Source organism: Symphalangus syndactylus, chromosome 15 (assembly GCF_028878055.3).
Source record: "Symphalangus syndactylus isolate Jambi chromosome 15, NHGRI_mSymSyn1-v2.1_pri, whole genome shotgun sequence".
Classification (NCBI taxonomy): Eukaryota; Metazoa; Chordata; class Mammalia; order Primates; family Hylobatidae; genus Symphalangus; species Symphalangus syndactylus.
This window is the reverse complement of record NC_072437.2, coordinates 68,787,838-68,808,522: the sequence shown is the minus strand read 5'-3', so window position 1 is coordinate 68,808,522 and position 20,685 is coordinate 68,787,838. Positions and strand designations below refer to the sequence as shown.

The following is a 20,685-nucleotide window of genomic DNA, read 5'->3' as shown; positions in this document are numbered from 1 at the left end:
CTGGTGTGGTGGTGTGCACCTGTAGTTCCAGCCATCAGGAGGCTGAGGTGGGAGAACTGCTTGAGCCCAGAAGGCAGAGGTTGCAGTGAGCCAAGATTGTGCCACTGTGCTCCAGCCTGGGCAATAGAACCAGACCCTGTCTCAAAAAAAATAAAAAAAATTATATGGGGGTATAAGGAACCCAGAACAGGATAAAACAATCTTGAAAATGAAGAGCGTATTTGGAGGACTCACACTTTCCAATTTCAGAACTTAACTACAGGCTGGTTCATGCCTGTAATCCCAGCACTTTGGGAAGCCAAGGCAGATGGGTCACTTGAGGTCGGGAGTTTGAGACCAGCCTGACCAACAGCAAAACCCCATCTCTACTAAAAAAAAAAAAAAAAATTAGCTGGGGATGGTGGCACACACCTGTAGTCCCAGCTACTCAGAAGGCTGAGGCAGGAGAATTGCTTGAACCCAGGAGGCGGAGGTTGCAGTGAGCCGAGAATGTGCCACTGCACTCCAGCCTGGGTGACAGAGTGAGAGTCCGTCTCAAAAAAAAAAAAAAAAAAAAAACTTACTACAAAGCAGTAGTAATCAAGACAGTGTGATATTAGCAAAAAGATAGATAAATAGCTAGAATTGCAAGTTCAGAAACTCATATCTATGGTCAATTGAGTTTTTAAAAATTACTTTTTAAAACAACCCCATACGCAAGCATATGGTCAATTGTTTTTTGACAAGGGTGCCAAGATCATTTAATAGTCAACTAATGGTGCTGGCATAACCAAATAGCCACATGCAAAAGAATGAAGTTGGACCTCCTCCTTACACTGCATACAAGTAAAAAGATACATTTTTAGATAAGCCTAGATTAAATTCCAGCCCTGACACTGCAAATCTGGGTAGATTTCTTAATCCCTCCTTCCCTTCACTGTAGAAAGCATATAACAGTAACTGTGAAATATTATAGTGATTAAGTGAAACCTATCGGAGGCAACTTTCTCTGCATTAATCTTTTAGGCATATACTTTTTCCCCAAAAAGCTACTGTTCAAGGGAGGAAATCCAGATACAAGTGGCTCTATCAATATGCTTGGTCATTTTTTAAATAACAGCTTTATTGAACTGGTCAATTTTGTCTCCATTAGAATTCTTGCCAAACTGTACTGCTGTCTTTATTGGACAGTTAAGATATAGTTTAACCTTTTCAGGCGGGGCGCGGTGGCACACGCCTGTAATCCCAGCACTTTGGGAGGCTGAGGCGGGCAGATCACGAGGTCAGGAGATCGAGACCATCCTGGCTAACACGGTGAAACCCTGTCTCTACTAAAAATACAAAAAAAAAAAAAAAAGACATAGTTTAACGTTTTCTAAAAGAAGGCAATATAAAAATGAAAGGAAAAAATGTTTTCAAACAAACAGTGGTATGGTCAGTATTGAACTGTAACTGATCTGGCTCTCAAAATACCTTCAGTTTTCTTTCTGGGTCAGCGACTGATCTAGTAATCTTGTGCAAATTGTATAAAATTTATACATTATCTCAATAACTCCATTTATACAAATGGAGAGAGCTTTTATTTCTCTGGGTAATGCTCTGAGATGAAAGCTATAACTGACTCATGATTTCGTATCAGGACACAAGGAAGAAGACGAATGGCCCAATTTCCACACTATAATAACAAGAACTTACATGTGTATAACAACTACTCTAGAGTGCTTTCCACATCATGGACATGGCCCATGCCATATTTGAGTAAGACAGAGCAGATCTCACTCAGACAGGCTAAGCCTTGACAAGTCTGGTTGAGAAACCTCTTGGGAAGAGGGTAAAAGACAGAGTTGGTTTGCTAGGCAACTCATGCATGACTCAGTACTATAATTCAAAAATCACTCAATTCAGTTAATACTTTACTAGGAATCTACCATGTAGTCACTGACCTAGGTCAGAGAGAATTCAAAAGAGATGTTACATGACAGTCTTTGAACTTAAACCCAGTTTCTCTATTTTCTTATGGTATCAAGACAACATTTAAGAGAACAAGACAAAATATAGTTAAGCATATGGAAAATACAATAACTCTTGTAGAGTTTAGAAATAATAGAGCTGTGTATTGGAAACATTTCTGATGCAGGCAGGATTGAGCAAAGTATCATTTAGATTGGTGGGGGTGGGCATGGGAGAGGGGAGGTGAGTGGGAAGAAGTAAAGAAAGGAGGTTCGGCAAATCAATAAATGTAATCCAGCATATAAACAGAACCAAAGACAAAAACCACATGATTATCTCAATAGATGCAGAAAAGGCCTTTGACAAAATTCAACAGCCGTTCATGCTAAAAACTCTCAATAAATCAGGTACTGATGGGACTTATCTCAAAACAATAAGAGCTATCTATGACAAACCCACAGCCGATATCATACTAAATGGGCAAAAACTGGAAGCATTCCCTTTGAAAACTGGCACAAGACAGGGATGCCCTCTCTCACCACTCCTATTCAACATAGTGTTGGAAGTTCTGGCCAGGGCAATCAGGCAGGAGAAGGAAATAAAGAGTATTCAATAAGGAAAAGAGGAAGCCAAATTGTCCCTGTTTGCAGATGACATGATTGTATATCTAGAAAACCCCACTGTCTCAGCCCAAAATCTCCTTAAGCTGATAAGCAACTTCAGCAAAGTCTCAGGATACAAAATCAATGTACAAAAATCACAAGCATTCTTGTACACCAATCACAGACAAACAGAGAGCCAAATCATGAGTGAACTCCCATTCACAATTGCTTCAAAGAGAATAAAATACCTAGGAATCCAACTTACAAGGGATGTGAAGGACCTCTTCAAGGAGAACTACAAACCACTGCTCAATGAAATAAAAGAGGATACAAACAAATGGAAGAATATTCCATGCTCAGGGGTTGGAATAATCAATATCGTGAAAATGGCCATACTGCCCAAGGTAATTTATAGATTCAATGCCATCCCCATCAAGCTACCAATGACTTTCTTCACAGAATTGGAAAAAACTACTTTAAAGTTCATATGGAACCAAAGAAGAGCCCGCATCGCCAAGTCAATCCTAAGCCAAAAGAACAAAGCTGGAGGCATCACGCTACCTGACTTCAAACTATACTACAAGGCTACAGTAACCAAAACAGCATGGCACTGGTACCAAAACAGAGATATAGACTAATGGAACAGAACAGAGCCCTCAGAAATAACGCCACATATCTACAACTATCTGATCTTTGACAAACCTGACACAAACAAGCAATGGGGAAAGGATTCCCTATTTAATAAATGGTGCTGGGAAAACTGGCTAGCCATATGTAGAAAGCTGAAACCGGATCCCTTCCTTACACCTTATACAAAAATTGATTCAAGATGGATTAAAGACTTACATGTTAGACCTAAAACCATAAAAACCCTACAAGAAAACCTAGGCATTACCATTCAGGACATAGGCATGGGCAAGGACTTCATGTCTTAAACACCAAAAGCAATGGCAACAAAAGCCAAAATTGACAAATGGGATCTCATTAAACTAAAGAGCTTCTGCACAGCAAAAGAAACTACTATCAGAGTGAACAGGCAACCTACAAAATGGGAGAAAATTTTCGCAACGTATTCATATGACAAAGGGCTAATATCCAGAATCTACAATGAACTCAAACAAATTTACAAGAAAAAACAAACAACCCCATCAAAAAGTGGGCAAAGGACATGAACAGACACTTCTCAAAAGAAGACATTTATGCAGCCAAAAAACACATGAAAAAATGCTCATCATCACTGGCCATCAGAGAAATGCAAATCAAAACCACAATGAGATACCATTCACACCAGTTAGAACGGCAATCATTAAAAAGTCAGGAAACAACAGGTGCTGGAGAGGATGTGGAGAAATAGGAACACTTTTACACTGTTGGTGGGACGTAAACTAGTTCAACCATTGTGGAAGTCAGTGTGGCGATTCCTCGGGGATCTAGAACTAGAAATACCATTTGACCCAGCCATCCCATTACTGGGTATATACCAAAGGATTATAAATCATGCTGCTATAAAGACACATGCACACGTATGTTTACTGCGGCACTATTCACAATAGCAAAGACTTGGAACCAACCCAAATGTCCAACAACGATAGACTGGATTAAGAAAATGTGGCACATACACCATGGAATACTATGCAGCCATAAAAAATGATGAGTCCTTTGTAGGGACATGGATGAAACTGGAAACCATCATTCTCAGTAAACTATCACAAGGACAAAAAACCAAACACCACATGTTCTCACTCATAGGTGGGAATTGAACAATGAGAACTCATGGACACAGGAAGGGGAACATCACACTTCGGGGACTGTTGTGGGGTGGGTGTAGAGGGGAGGGATAGCATTAGGAGATATACCTAATGCTAAATGACGAGTTGATGGGTGCAGCACACTAACATGTCACATGGATACATGTGTAACAAACCTGCACATTGTGCACATGTACCCAAAAACTTAAAGTATAATAATAAAAAAAAAAAAAAAAGAAAGGAGGTTTGGACAGACAAGGGAAATATCCAGGAGCAGGAAGGGGCACACTCTGCTGTTCCCTTTTCCCAACACCTTCCACTTACTGACAATCTCTTGGTCTTTGTCAGCCTAGTTTACCAGGTTCTTCCTTTCCCTTCCAAAGCCCTCCACCAGGACTAAGGGCTCCTTCTTCTGTCTTCCCCAGCATGGTATATATGCCCCTTCCATGGCACTTACTTCATTCCATCTTCAGTGAAAGTTGCTTATATGTCTGTTGCCCTAACTAGGTCTCCCTTTTCTTAAGGACACAGTTGTATCTTATTCATCTTTGTATCCCCTCCCATTACCAATGCCCAACAAAATTGCTCACACAAAATTGCTATGTATTCAGAAAAATGTTTTTTTCATTGAATTGAATGGGAGCTAAAGCAGGATAAAGTGGAGCCAAATTATAAATAGGAATATAGGTCAGAGTTCATTCACTCAGTAAATATTTATTGAATGCTTATTGTGTCCAGGCCCTGTTCTCGGCTCTTAGGATACATCCATGAACAAACCAGATAAAAACCTCTGCCCTTGTGCAGCTTATACTCTAGATCATAAGGGATAGGATTAGCAATAAATTTAAATAAATTTAACCATACCTACTGGAAAAAGACACATGCATGGAAATTATTAATGCTATAAAAATCTCTTGATATGCAGTTTGTATTTTTGTAGTTAATATAAGCATAATATATTCATACCTACATATCACTCCACAGGGATTTAAACTTTAAAACTACAAAGAAAACTTTATTGGTAATTTAGGAGACTTTCAAGGACCATTCTGAGCATGCTCAATTTTGTCCTTAGGCACGGTCTTTAAAACCTAACCACCTTACAAGTTGTGACTCCACTGTACCAAAATGAAGACTCTGAGACTTTTGGGAAAAAGAACCATTTTAAGTATTTGAGCATGAGAAAGATGACAGGATGAATCCACATTCTCTCAGATTAATCTGGTAACAAGGAACAAGAAAGAGTACATTCATCTGAATATAAATGGTCAAGCAACAGTGGAATTCACATCAAGAATTTTTTAAAAAACAAAACCAGTTCATGACACGTCCCATTCTTTTAGGACAATTAAAACAGTAAGAGCTCAATGTCATAAATATTTATAAGTAACTCTTAATTATAAAATCCAAAGGAAAAATTCTTAACATAACTGGCTTTAGTATGATTAAAGTTTTATCATTTGCATATATATTTCAGAGTATTTAAAAAGAATGCCAAGAAAAATCATTTTTAAATTTTGCAATAATTTTAGTCTATATACATTAATACCAATCATTTAACCCTGAAAACACAATCTTCACTAACACAATGTAAAAAATTTTTTTGACAGCAAATGACTGGAAATATTGCATTACCATAAAGCTACAAAGAGGTTCATGCTCCTAAGAGCAAAGTTAGGAAAACAAAAAAATAATAATTATACCAGTGATAAGCACCAAGACAGAACTTTTTTGCACTTAGGGCCTGATTGGTTGTATTTAAACATAACTTCTACATTAGAGTGCCAAAATAACACCTTATAATAATGGCCTGAAAAAAAGATAAAAATACACAAATGCATACAAAGGTCTCGAAACAGTGAAGAATGCCCACTTTAAAAATAAAATCAATCATACTCATTTTTAAATTAATGTGACATTTGCAAAATATATTTATATGTCACTTTTCTTCCTTCTTAAGTCATTTTATACAATTCAGATTGTTCCATTTTTTTTCCATTAGTTGTCACACTAAAGTAAATAAATATGTTAAATTATGTAGGTTTGCAGTAATGAATCCAAACCATTAGCGCTAGATTGAGTAGCTCCAGCAATCTTCCTTGCAACTTGGTGAAACAGATTATTTATCTTTATAATTTTAAAAGCCTTAGCCAGGTGAGAGAGAGAGAGAGTGTGTGTGTATGTGTACAAGTTTGCCAGAGCAGTATGGGACAGTGAGTACCAACCAGAAAGAGGTGAGACATACAAACAAGCTTACACAATGGTCCAACTAACCCCTAAAAGACTTAGGCAGTCAGACACTGAGTTACCCTCAAAATAAACCTGAGGCTGAGCAATGGGGGAACCAGAGGATCTGTCACCACAATGAAGAGTCAGTGACAGGTTTGGAAAACAAAAACTAAAGTGGGATGTATCAGGCACAGCATTCCTGTGACACTGGAGGACATGAAGCAGCAATAGCCACTTTTCAGGCAGGGATAAGGGATTGGGATCCCCTGGGTCTGCAGCTGAGGGTCCCTGGCACTTCCCAGAGGGCACTGCAGCAGCCTCTGGCAGTGGCCCTCCCTCTTACCCACTGACAATGTCTTAGGGTTCCCAGAGTGTGAACCTGGGTATCCCTCTTCCTGGTCCCAAGGGTGCTCCCAATACAATACTTTCCCTCCCACAGGCTTGGCCAAAACCATCACCACCCTTTCACTTCCAACTCAGTTTCAGAAAGGGTGTCTCCTGTCCTGTGGGGTCCCTGAGTTTGAGATAATGCCAACATACTGGAGGCTGTAGAGCAATAACATGTGAAGTCAGGCAGTCACTTTAAAACTTAAGCAATCTACATGCAGTATTAGCCAGTTGTTATCTCAGTAACACTTCTTACCGAAGTAGTTTTTCCACACAACTTATAATATAAAGGACAAAGAAAAAATATTGCTGGAACATGATAGACTTTTTAAAGTTCAGTGTTGAAACTCCTTATGGAAAAGAAAAGGAGACATTACTTTTCCACTTTCTATTTCCTGTCTGTGGCTTTGAGGTAAAAGAACACTAAGGTTCCTGTGAAGTTCCTTCTGCCATTCCACCAGCACAAAAATCCCAGGGAATTCCTGAGCCGTCTACCTCCTAAATTTGTAATCATAACTCTGGGCATGTCTATACAGCTCTCTAGTTCAGTTTCAAAATCCACAGCATTTGGAAACAAAATGACACAGTTGCATTCTTTAAATGCCAGTCATGAAATCATCACTTAAAAAAACAAAGAGAAACTAGATAGAATATATATAAATATATGTGTCAAATAAAATTATTTCATTTTTAAAGGTATTTTATTTGGTATGTTGAAGACATGTCTATGACTGCTTCTAAAAGCCCTGGGGAGGAGCCTCATACAGTATGCTGCAGTATATTTTGTCCCAACATTGTCATGTGCAATCAGTGAATTTCAGTCACACCAAAATAATAATCTAACCCGTGTGAACATGCAACTTCTCTTTTTATTCTCTGTAAAACTAAATTCCCTTCTTTATAAAATGATCAGATTTGAGGATCAAGTTAAAATCCACTATATTTCAAGTTAAACTCTGAGGGTTCTGCACAACTATAGCATGATTTTAAATTCATATTGGCGTTCACTTTTCTGAATTTTCCTATGCGTATCCTAAATAAATTTCCTGGACCATATTTAGTGAGAAATTAAAAGAGATTTACATTGCACTGTGAAGTTCTAATAAATTCTCAGTTGATTGGGGTTTATCTCTTAGCTCAATGTCATACAATCTCTACATGACGCAAGCATATGGACAAAAAGTATTTTAAATACAAAACCCTTAGCTCTGTGTCATAAATAAATTTGGGTAAAAACGCAGGCCTTCCACTGAGTCATCACGGCAAAGATGGCCCATCTTCTCTGCAAGCAGCAACCTAAAAAAAAAAAAAAAAAAAAAAAAAAACCCCACACAATTATCTGTCTATGCAGACACACAAACATACATTGTAATGAAAGGTAAGAACCTTACTTACCTTTCTTTGGCTAGGAGGACAGACATTCCCACAAGCTTAGCAAACTCTTCCGATGTTAGGGATCCCTTTTCTGAAACCTAAATAGAAACACACAGCAGAAAAAAAATCTAATTAATTTAGGACACTAACTTAAACACACTCTGGGTTCTAATGGTAGGCAGAATGTATACCAGTATATGCAAGAAATAATTTACTGAATGTCCTACTAAAATCCAAAGAACATTCACACTATAACTAAATCTTAACTAATGCTTAATCCTACAAAAGTTGAAGGACCCAGAAGAGACATAATAGAGGCTCAAATATCAAGATCAAGCTCTCTATAATGTAATGGTCACTGTACTAAAGCCTAAAAAGAACTATTTGATATTCTGAAAAAGAATATGTAACAAATTCTGAGTACATATTAACGCTCCAGAGAAGGGACTTTACATATAGGTTTAGTTTAAAATATGTGGTAGAAATATCTGTAGTCTTGGGGTTTTCATCTAGTTGAAAATGAGAAGGATAGGCTGGGTGCGGTGGCTCACACTTGTAATCCCAGCACTTTGGGAGGCTGAGGCGGGCGGATCACGAGGTCAGGAGATCGAGACCACAGTGAAACCCTGACTCTACTAAAAATACAAAAAATTAGCCCGGCATGGTGGCGGGCGCCTGTAGTCCCAGCTACTCGGGAGGCTGAGGCAGGAGAATGGCGTGAACCTGGGAGGCGGAGCTTGCAGTGAGCCGAGACTGCACCACTGCACTCCAGCCTGGGCGACAGAGCAAGACTCCGTCTCAAAAAAAAAAAAAAAAAAAACAAAGAAAATGGGAAGGATAATAAATAGAAGTTATTCGAATTATACAGGCTCACCATAGAAGCTATGAAGACAGTACTATTTCAAGCATCCTAATGAGTAATATTGGCAGTTTGGCCAGTAAAATCCATCTAAACTACTGTTGCTTTTTATATATTTTGAAGCAATTATTTTCATAAAACTTGTGGCATTTTATCAAGCTGCTTATGTAGGTGTTACTAGAAGAAAAAGTTTAATTGTGTTGTAACATCTGATAAAGTTAAAAACCTGTTCTCAACACTGAGCTTTAATAGAAAAGAAAGCACCTCACTAATTCTAATTCTCCTTACATGTAAGATGTTAAGAGTGTCAAGAAGTTTCAAAAAGCTCTTAATGTATGACTTTGGTTAATATTGATTCATTGTTAGTGATAAACCGTTTTTATTTGGGTGTGTGAATGTTATTTTTTCAGTAAAGTTAAATTCAAAAGGAAATCCTGTTTTTTGAGTTGCTAAGCCTTCGGGTCTTCGTAGCAAGCTCTAAAGACTGGAGAAAACGGACTTCACATACTGTTTCCAGGGCCGAGGCCACCATTTCCTCTTCCTTGTGAGACTGAAGCTCAATTACCATGACGCCACTGTCAAACACACGGAGCCTGAAAACCACAGGTGCGAGAACAAAGCCAGGAATTATCTAGGATATTCAACTGCTGAAAAGGAGGACATCTTTTATACCTTCTTTTATGCCCAGATATGAGGGCAATATTAAAAAAAAAAACACTTAAAACATATCAAAACCAAGCAACAATGGCATAAACAGCTCATGAATACACAGATAATAAAATTATGAACTAAAATCTACATGCTAAATAAAATTACTGGCTTTTTTTTAGACGGAGTTTCGCTCTTGCTGTCCAGGCTGGAGTGCAAATGGCATGATCTCGGCTCACCGCAACCTTCGCCTCCCAGGTTCAAGCGATTCTCCTGCCTCAGCCTCCCCAGTAGCTGGGATTACAGGCATGTGCTACCACACCCGGCTAATTTTGTATTTTTAGGAGAGATGGGGTTTCTCCATGTTGGTCAGGTTGGTCTTGAACTCCTGACCTCAGGTGATCTGCCCGCCTCAGCCTCCCAAAGGGCTGGGATTACAGGTGTGAGACACCACGCCCAGCCACCTGGCTACTTTTTTAAACTTAAGAATAAGGAAAAGAATATTCACAGCTGAACATCTCCAGAGACTAACACAAAATATCTAAGGGAAGAGGGGCTAGTTATTCTGACCTCATGGGAAGAACCCACATTCTTATCTCATTCCCCCAAATCCACAAGAGTCTGACTCCTAGCCCTGTTAGGACATGCCCAGCCCTGATAAAGATGAAATAATATAATTTCAAGAAAGGAATAATCTGGCTTGACACTAGGGATGGCAAACTCGGCTGGGCTTTCCCATCTACCCCATGCAGAATCATGGTTGCAGGTGGCAAACTTCCTGCAGAGGTTCCTTTACCTGAGAGGTAATTTCAGTGCTTCCAGCATCTTGCACGCATTCACTAAATCTTCTGGTGAGAGCAACTAATAGGGAAAAAAAATCCAGTAATGCTATACAATGGTAATGATCACTAAAACAGAAGAGTAAATTTTAAAATTACCATTTATCAATAATTTTAGGTGATTTAATCACTACAAAGCAAAAAAGATTGACAAAGGAACCAAAGACTTCTATTCATTAAAGCAGTGGTACCCAATAAAATATGCATGCCACATATGTCACTGTAAATTTTATAGTAGCCACATTAAAAAAAATAAAAAAGAGGCCATGCACGGTGGCTCACACCTGTAATCCTAGCACTTTGGGAGGCTGAGGCAGGTGAATCACAAGGTCAGGAATTCGAGACCGGCCTGGCCAACATGGTGAAACCCCATCTCTACTAAAAATACACCAATTAGCCGGGTGCGGTGGCGGGTGCCTGTAATCCCAGCTACTCAAGAGGCTAAGGCAGGTGAATTGCTTGAACCCAGGAGGCAGAGTTTGCAGTGAGCCGAGATCGCGCCATGCATTCTAGCCTGGGCGATAGTGCGAGACTCCATCTCAAAAAAAAAAAAAAAATAGTAAAAAGAAACACGTGAAATTAATTTTAATGCATATATTTTAAGATTGAACATAGAACCAATTCAACATATAATCAAAACAAAAAATTATTAATGAGATATTTAACATTTCCTTATTAATGAGATATTTAACATACGAAGTCTTCTGAATCTGGTGCATTTTTATACTTGCAGCATATCTTGATTTGGATTAACTACATTTCAAGTCCCCAGTCAGCACGTGATGTGGCCACCCTTGTGGACAGTGCAGCCTTAACAAATCAGCATAGTGTGGTGACGACAAGCACAGCTTTCAGTCCCACAGGATGGCTCCAGAGCCAGTCCAGCCCAGATCCAAATACCTGTCAAACCACTGTCTCTGGCTGTGGCCTTGCTCAAGTTATTTCATCTTTTTAAGTTTCAATTTCCTATTCTTCAAATTATCCCCTACAGTAAAAGTAGCCATGTCACTGAGTTATTGGGAGGATAAATGAGGTAACACGTGCAGAGTGTCCAGTGGATGGTAAGTACTGACTAATGGCAGCTATGATCAGCATTCAGATAAAAACACAGAGCAGGGGCTTAACTCATGGGACTGGGTGAGCCATTTGCATGGAGGTGACTGCTGGGGCACAAAGAATATCTAGACAGAACCTTGGAGGCCAAGGACATCTGGATGTGAAGGAGTAAGGACAGCTGAAGAATAGCCACTGCTGATACCCAGCCACAGGGGCAGGGCAGCTTTCCCTCTGCATTGTCTACAAGGCAACTTGTTCCAACCGAGTTGATTCAAAAGAGAACTATTGCAGAGGAAGGGCTTCCTGAAAAACTTTATTTATCACAAAACAAAGAGAAAATATTAGAGCTGAACAGTTTCATTCAGTCCAAACCCTTATATTAAAGGTAAGAAAACTGGCTCCCTAAATGTTGGCAAGGATGTGGAGAAAGGGGAACTCTTACACATTGTTGGTGGGAAGGTAAATTAGTACAGCCACTATGAAAAACGGTATGGCGATTTCTCAAAAAACTGTAAATAGAACTATCACATGATCCAGCAATCCCACTGCTGGGTATATATCCAACAGAAAGGAAAGGAGTATATCAAAGAGAAATCTGCACTCCCATGTTTATTGCAGCACTATTCACAACAGTCAACATCATTTGCAACAACATGGATGGAACTGGAAGACATTGTTTAGTGAAGTAAGCTAGCACAGAAAGACAAACATCACATGTTCTCACTCATATGTGGGAGTTAAAAAAATTGATTTCATGCAGATAGAGAGTAGAAAAATGGTCATTAGAGGGTGAGAAGAGTGTGGGGAAGGAAGGATAAAGAGAGGTTGGTTTAATGGGTACAAAAATACAATTAGAAGGAATAAGAGGCCAGACGCAGTGGCCATGCCTGTAATCCGAGCACTTTGGGAGGCCAAGGGGGGGTGGATCACCTGAGGTCAGGAGTTCAAGACCAGCCTGGCCAACATGGAGAAACCCCCTCTCTACTAAAAATACAAAAATTAGCCAGGCGTGGTAGCAGTCGCCTGTAATTCCCAGTTACTCAGGAGGCTGAGGCAGGAGAATTGCTTGAACCGGGGAGGTGGAGGTTGCAGTGAGCTGAGGTTGTGCCACTGCACTCCAGCCTGGGTGACAAAAGTAAGACTGTCTCAAAAAAAAAAGGGGGTAGTAAGATATAGTATTCAGTAGTACAATAGGGCGATTATAGTTAACAATAATCTATTGTATATTCTTTTTTTTTTTTTTTTTTTTGAGACGGAGTCTTGCTCTTTCACCCAGGCTAGAGTGCAGTGGCGCGATCTCGGCTCACTGCAGGCTCCGCCCCCCGGGGTTCACGCCATTCTCCTGCCTCAGCCTCCCGCGTAGCTGGGACTACAGGCGCCTGCCACCTCGCCCGGCTAATTTTTGTATTTTTAGTAGAGACGGGGTTTCACCGTGTTAGCCAGGATGGTCTCGATCTCCTGACCTCGTGATCCGCCCACCTCGGCCTCCCAAAGTGCTGGGATTACAGGCGTGAGCCACCACGCCCGGCCTGTATATTTCTTTTTTTTCTAATTTACTTATTTTTTGAGACACAGTCTTGCTCTGTGGCCCAGACTGGAGTGCAGTGGCGTGATCTTGGCTCACTGCAATCTCCACCTTCCTACTTTAAGCGATTCTCCTGCCTCAGCCTCCCAAGTAGCTGGGATTACAGGTGCTCGCCACCACGCCTGGGTAATTTTTGTATTTTTAGTAGAGATGGGGTTTCGCCATGTTGGCCAGGGTGGTCTCGAACTCCTGACTTCAGGCGATCTGCCTGCCTCAGCCTCCCAAAGTGCTGGGATTACAGGTATGAGCCACCGCACCCAGCCCTATTGTAGATTTCAAAGTAACTAGAAAAGTGGAATTGGAATGTTCCTAACACAAAGAAATGATAAACACTGGAGGTGACAGACCCTCGATTTCCCTGATTTGGTCATTACACATTATATGCTTGTATCAAAATTTCACATGTACCCCATAAATATGTACAACTATTATATATCCATAAAAAAGAAAAAATAAAAATTTGGGGGCCGGGCATGGCGGCTCATGCCTGTAATCCCAGCACTTTGTTTGGGAGGCCGAGGTTGGTAGATCACCTTAGGTCAGGAGTTCAAGACGAGTTTGGCCAACATGGGGAAACCCCGATTCTACTAAAAGTATGAAAATTCTCCTGGTGTGGTGGCACACGGCTGTAATCCCAGCTACTTGAGAAGCTGAAGCACAAGAATTGCTTGAACCCAGGAGGCAGAGGTTTCAGTGAGCCAAGGTTGTGCCACTGCATTCTACAGAGTGATCCTCTGTCTCAAAAATACAAAACAAAACAAAAATTTTAAAGGTAAAAAAAAAAAAAAATGTGGTACATATATACAATGAAATACTATTCAGCACAAAACAGAATAAAATCCTTTCATTTGCAGCAACATGGATGAACCTGGAGGATATTATGTTAAGTGAAATAAGCCAGACATAGCAAGACAAACACCACTTGATCTCACTTACATGTAGAATCTCAAAAAAGTTGATCTCATAGAAGTAGAGAGTAGAAGAGTGGCTACCAGAGGCTGAGGAGGGTAGGTGGGAGGAGGGGATGGAGAGAGGTTGGTCAACAGATACAAAGTTACAGTTAGAAAGCATGAGTTCTGCTGCTATATTACACACGGTGACTAGATAATGACAATGCAGTATATTCTTTTTTTTTTCTGTTTCTGAGTACTTTTTTTTTTTTTTTTTTTGAGATGGAGTTTTGCTCTGTCGCCCAGGCTAGAGTGCAATGGTGCAATCTCAGCTCACTGCAACCTCCACCTCCCTGGTTCAAGCAATTCCCCTGCCTCAGCCTCCTGAGTAGCTGGGATTACAGGCACACACCACCACGCCCAGATAATTTTTTTGTATTTTTAGTAGATATGGGGTTTCACCATGTTGGCCAGACTGGTCTCAAACTCCTGACCTCAGACAATCCGCCCGCCTCAGCCTCCCAAAATGCTGGGATTACAGGTGTGAGCCACCATGCCCGGCCCGGAGTACTTTTTATTGATACATAATATCTTACATATTTATGGGGTACAGGGGCTATTTTTATTAATACACATGCATAAAATGTGTAATGATCAAGTCAGGGTATTTGGGGGTACCTATTACCTGAAGTATTTATCATGTCTATGTTTTAGGAACATTTCAAGTCCTCCCTTCTAGCTACTTTGAAATATACAATACATTGTTGCCACCCTAATCTGCTATTGAACATTAGAATTTATTCCTTCTAACAGTATGTTTGTACCTATTAACCAACCTTTCTTCTTCCCCGCTCCCACTTATACACCTTTCCCAGTCTCTGATATCTATCATCTATTCTCTACCTCCATGAGATTAGCTTTTTTAGCTCCCACATGAGTGAGAACACGCAATATTTGTCTTTCTGTGTCTGGCTTACTTCACTTAACATAAGGACTTCCAGTTTCTCCATGTTGCTGCAAATGATGTGATTTCATTCTTTTTTTATGACTGAATTGTATTCCATTTGTATGTATCTGACATTTTCTTTATCCGTTCATCACTGATGGACACTTAGGTTGATTCTATCTTTGTTTTTTTAAAAAGTGTTTATTTTAGATTAGGGGGTATATGTGAAAGTTTGCTACACAGATAAACTTTTGTGTCACTAGGGTTTGCTGTACAGATTATTTCATTGCCTAGGTATCAATATTAAGCCCACTACCCAATAGTTATCTGTTTTGCTCCTCTCCCTCCCCCTAGTCTCTACCCTTAAGTACATTCCAGTGTTTGTTGTTCCTTCTTTGTGTTCGTAAGTTCTCATCATTTATATCCCACTTATAAGTGAGAATATGGGTATTTGGCTTTCTGTTGCTGCACTAGTTTGCTAAGGATAATAGCCTCCAGCTCCATCCATGTTCCCACAAAAGAATTATCTTGCTCTTTTTTATGGCTGCATATGACAGACAAGAGAGGATTTTTAATGTTATTACCAGAAAGAAATGATAAATGTTTAAAGTGATGAATATATTAATTGCCCTGTGATATGGTTTGGCTCTGTGTCCCCACCCAAATCTCATCTTGTAGCTCCCATAGTTCCCACATATTTGTGAAGGACCTGGTGGGAGATGATTGAATTATGGGAGTGGGTCTTTCCTGTGCTGTTCTGGTGATAGTGAATGTTTCTGATGAGATCTGATGGTTTTAAAAATAGGAGTTGCCTGCCCAAGCTCTCTTTGCCTGCCACCATCCACGTAAGATGTGACTTGCTCCTCCTTGCCTTCCGCCATGATTGTGAGGCCTCCCCAGCCATGTGGAACTGTGAGTCCAATTAAACCTTTCTTTTGTAAATTGCCCAGTATCAGGTATGTCTTTATCAGCAGCATGAAAATGGACTAATACACCCTGATTTGATCATTATGCAACGTATACATGCACTGAAACACCATATAGTACCCCATGAATATGTACAATTATTGTGTCAATTATAAAGAAAAATAGAAAAAGTTTTGAATAGCAAAAAATAAAAATAAAAAAAAAAGAGGAAGAAGGAAAACTGAGTCTCAGAGATGTTAAGTAAACTACTAAAGGTCACTAAGCAAATCACTATCAAAACTAGGAAAAGAATCTACCTCCTAGATCCCAGGACAGTATTCTTTCACTGTACCACAGTGCTTCTCAAAATAGCTTTGATATTCACAACCCTTCCTCAAATTGTATTCGGAATTTGTATTAAGAAAATCTATATTTAGTTAAAAGAATATTTAAATTTTCTATTCTTACTTCCATTCCTCGAGCTCGGTTTACTAAGCAGTACACTTCCGTGAGTGACATTATTCCCCCTCGTTCCTGTTAAAATATGAAATTTTAAAAAAAGTATTATGTTACAATTACACCAGTTAGCATTTCTTAACAGAAATCATAATCACAGTGAAATCAGAAATCATAAAAATTTTTAAGAAGCTTATAAAAAACTTTATTTATACAAAGGAGAAACTATTCAGATACCACAAGGCAGTTTAGATTCAATACTTGCATTTTAATGTCATTACCACTTTATTTTTTTATTTTTATTTTTGTTTTTTTGAGATGGAGTTTCTCTCTGTCACCCAGGCCGGAGTGCAGTGGTACAATCTCGGCTCACTGCAACCTCCACCTCCCGGGTTCAAGCAATTCTCCTGCCTCAGCCTCCTGAGTAGCTGGAACTACAGGCATGCACCACCACACTCGGCTAATTTTTTTGTATTTTTAGTAGGGACAGGGTTTCACCATGTTGGTCGGGCTGGTCTTGAACTTCTGACCTCAAATGATCTGCTCACCTTAGTCTCCCAAAGTGCTGGGATTACAGGCGTGAGCCACTGTGCCCAGCCTCATTACCATTTTAACATTTACTTAAATGAAAAAAGGGTCTCTACACCATGTTTCAAAAAATACATTTAAATGTTTTAACTTATTCCAGCTAATAAATGAGGAAAGTATAGAATTAAGTAAGACTATTACCATTTTGCAACCTCCAATGAAATAACAGATCTAGGTAATGACTGTCAATGGCTGTTAACATCACAAAAATTTTTTTAAAAATTTAAAAAAAGACAATCAGACATTATGTATCTCTTGACGAAAGTACACAACAGCCTCTATGAAATAGTCTTGCAATAATAATTTTAAAAAACCCTAACAAAACTTCATTATAAATACCAGTTTATAGGAAATACATAGGACCGGAAAAGCACACTCTATAGTCTAAACAACTAATTTCTTCAGGAAACACATTGTGGGGTGGGAGGTAAGAGGCAGGAGAAGAAAGAACCCATGAAATTAAAAACAAACAAACAAACAAACTTTTGAAACAAATCAACAAACTGCAATGAATCCTGATTGAAACAGACCAACTGTAAGAGAAAATGTGAATACTAGGCCGGCACGGTGGCTCACACCTGTAATCCCAGTACTTTGGGAGTCCGAGGCAGGGGGATAAACTGAGGTCAGGAGTTCGAGACTAGCCTGGCCAACATGGTGAAACTCTGTCTCTACTAAAAATACAAAACAATTAGCTGGGCATGGTGGCAGGTGCCTGTAATCCCAGCTACTGAGGAGGCTGGGGCAGGAGAATCGCTTGAACCCGGGAGGCACAGGTTGCAGTGAGCTGAGATTGCACCACTGCAGTCCAGACTGGGTGACAATAGTGAGACTCTGTCTCAAGCAAAAAAAAAAAGAAAATGTAGCACTTTGGGAGGCCGAGGCGGGCGGATCACGAGGTCAGGAGATTGAGACTACGGTGAAACCCCGTCTCTACTAAAAATACAAAAAATTAGCCGGGCGTAGTGGGGTGGCAGGCGCCTGTAGTCCCAGCTACTCTGGAGGCTGAGGCAGGAGAATGGCGTGAACCTGAGAGGCGGAGCTTGCAGTGAGCTGAGATTGCCCCACTGCACTCCAGCCTGCGTGACAGAGCGAGACTCCGTCTCAAAAAAAAAAAAAAAAAAAGTGAACGCTAGATATTAGATAACATTAAGAAATTATTTTAATTTTTTAGATTATGAAATGGGATTATAGTTGTATTTAAAAGAGTATCATTAGAGTTACATACTGAAATGTTTACAGATAAAGTGATGTGATGTCTGGGATTTGCTTTAAAATAATTTTGAGTCATCCAGAAGAAGCTGGATGATGGCCACAGAGGATTCATTATACTATTCTATTTGGCATAGGTTTGAAAGCTTTTTTAATACAAGTGCTTTAATAAACTCTTGATTGCCTGAATACTATCAGACTAGAAGATGAATCTGTATTATGGAATGATTAATAGTACTAAATAGTAAAGACTAGATGTATGGAAATATATCTATTCAGAGAAAGATCATATATTTCCTTTTTAAAAATAAGGAAAACTTCATATCAAATAGATTTAGAAAGTTATAAATGTCAAAAATGAAAATTAAAAACAACTTAGAAAATTACAAAGAATAAGGCCGGGCACAGTGGCTCACGCCTGTAATCCCAGCACTTTGGGAGGCCGAGGCAGGCGAATCATGAGGTCAGGAGATCGAGACCATCCTGGCTAACACGGTGAAACCCCGTCTCTACTAGAAAATACAAAAAATTAGCCGGGCGTAGTGGCGGCTGCCTGTAGTCCCAGCTACTTGGGAGGCTGAGGCAGGAGAATGGCGTGAACCCGGGAGGCGGAGCTTGCAGTGGGCAGAGATCGCACCACTGCACTCCAGCCTGGGCGACAGAGCGAGACTCCGGCTCAAAAAAAAGAAAGAAAATTACAAAGAATAGGGCCAGGCGCGGTGGCTCACGCCTGTAATCCCAGCACTTTGGGAGGCAGAGGTGGACGGATCACGAGGTCAGGAGATCGAGACCATCCTGGATAACACGGTGAAACTCCGTCTCTACTAAAAATACAAAAAAATAGCCGGGCATGACGGTAGGCGCCTGTGGTCCCAGCTACTTGGGAGGCTGAGGCAGGAGAATGGCGTGAACCCGAGATCGCGCCATTGCACTCCAGCCTGGGCAACAGAGCGAGACTCCGTCTCAAAAAACAAACAAACAAAAAAAAAACAAAAAAGAAAATTACGAAGAATAATAAGCACAGTGAACTCATTTAATATACCTGAAAGAAAAAAGAAAACATGTCAGTTGACAATAACCATATCATGAAAGTAGTTATGCTCTTGTTAACACTTCTGATGACATAGGGCTAATTTAACACAGTTTAAAAAAAAACACATAGGTTTAGTTTTTACCTCTAAAGGCACCTGCAATATTCCAGCCAGCTGTTTGGCCAGCTGCATGTGGTACTGTGTGCCTGAGCCGTAGGTTTCTCTGGTAACTGGGTTAGCTATTCCCATGCTCAGCAAGTAGGATTTAAACCTGATGGTCTATAATAAAAGAGGAGAAAATGCAGAATTAGTCTCTCCACCTCAATATTTGAAATTCTTCCATCACAAATTCAATTCCACTCAATTATTTCTACATATCCCCATTCCTTCTACTGTGTTTCTATGCTGTGAACTATAAGGGAGCAGATTTCCAGGAGTTCCCTGAATACATCTAATTATTCTCCTCCCTACTTCTCTCCTGGTCTCTCATATTCTGTTTACTTCACAAGTCTGATGTGAAAGGAGATTCAGAAAACGCCTCTGCTATATTTAATGCCAACCAAATAGTACAACTGAAAACTTAGGAAAATGGCTGATTAGATTGTAGACAAACTGAATGAAACAAAGATCAAACTTAGGGATATGTATAAAACAGCCACTCCTTGTACATTTCAGTATTTCTGTTTTGTACACTCCAAAAAAAGGCACTGAAATAGCCTTTAATCCTAATAGAACTAATATAATTTTTATGGTTGACTTTTCTTTGGCACTTTCACATATCCTCAAGTCCTAAAAGAAATAAAACAGGCTGGGTGTGATGGTTCACACCTGTAATGCCTGTAATCCGAGGCAGGCGGATCACGAGGTCAGGAGATCGAGACCATCCTGACTAACACGGTGAAACCCGGTCTCTACTAAAAATACAAAAAATTAGCCAGGCGTGGTGGCACATGCCTGTAGTCCCAGCTACTCAGGACACTGAGGCAGGAGAATCGCTTGAACCCGGGAGGTGGAGGTAGCAGTGAGCCGAGATCGCACCACTGCACTTCAGCCTGGGTGACGGAGCAACACTCCATCTCATAAATAAATAAACAATAAATAAAACAAATAATAAATAAAACAGTACATTCAGAAAGCCAATGTAAACCACAAAAACCTTACTGCATAATTTGTGTTATCTAGTTTCAAATGCCTTAAAAAAGCAACTTATTTACCTCATCTTCTGTGATGTCACCTTGTTTGTCTTTAATTTTATTAGCAATTGATTTTGATAACTCCACCATTTCCTTAGCCTGTCAAATAAAAAGTAAAGACTGAAAAGCAATATTGTCCCCAAAATGTCTGCTAACAAAATATATTTCAAAAACTGTATCATAATTGGTATGAATTTAATAGGCATA

The 20,685-nt window shown here is 39.8% G+C and overlaps 1 protein-coding gene across 4 annotated transcripts in view; it reads right to left on the bottom strand.

Annotated features, from left to right (window-relative positions):
- Window positions 1-5,423: 5,423 nt before the first annotated feature.
- Window positions 5,424-20,685, bottom strand: part of VPS36 (vacuolar protein sorting 36 homolog) — a 40,719-nt gene continuing 25,457 nt past the window's right edge. For all 4 annotated transcript variants that reach the window (XM_055244280.2, XM_055244285.2, XM_055244283.2 and 1 more), the window contains 7 exons: window positions 20,500-20,577; window positions 19,430-19,564; window positions 16,467-16,532; window positions 10,573-10,637; window positions 9,637-9,721; window positions 8,291-8,367; window positions 5,424-8,191 (listed from right to left, as the gene is read on the bottom strand). In XM_055244280.2, the coding sequence (XP_055100255.1) occupies window positions 8,098-8,191; window positions 8,291-8,367; window positions 9,637-9,721; window positions 10,573-10,637; window positions 16,467-16,532; window positions 19,430-19,564; window positions 20,500-20,577 (600 nt within the window). In that variant the 3' untranslated portion in view covers window positions 5,424-8,097. The remainder of the gene's footprint in view (window positions 8,192-8,290; window positions 8,368-9,636; window positions 9,722-10,572; window positions 10,638-16,466; window positions 16,533-19,429; window positions 19,565-20,499; window positions 20,578-20,685) is intronic.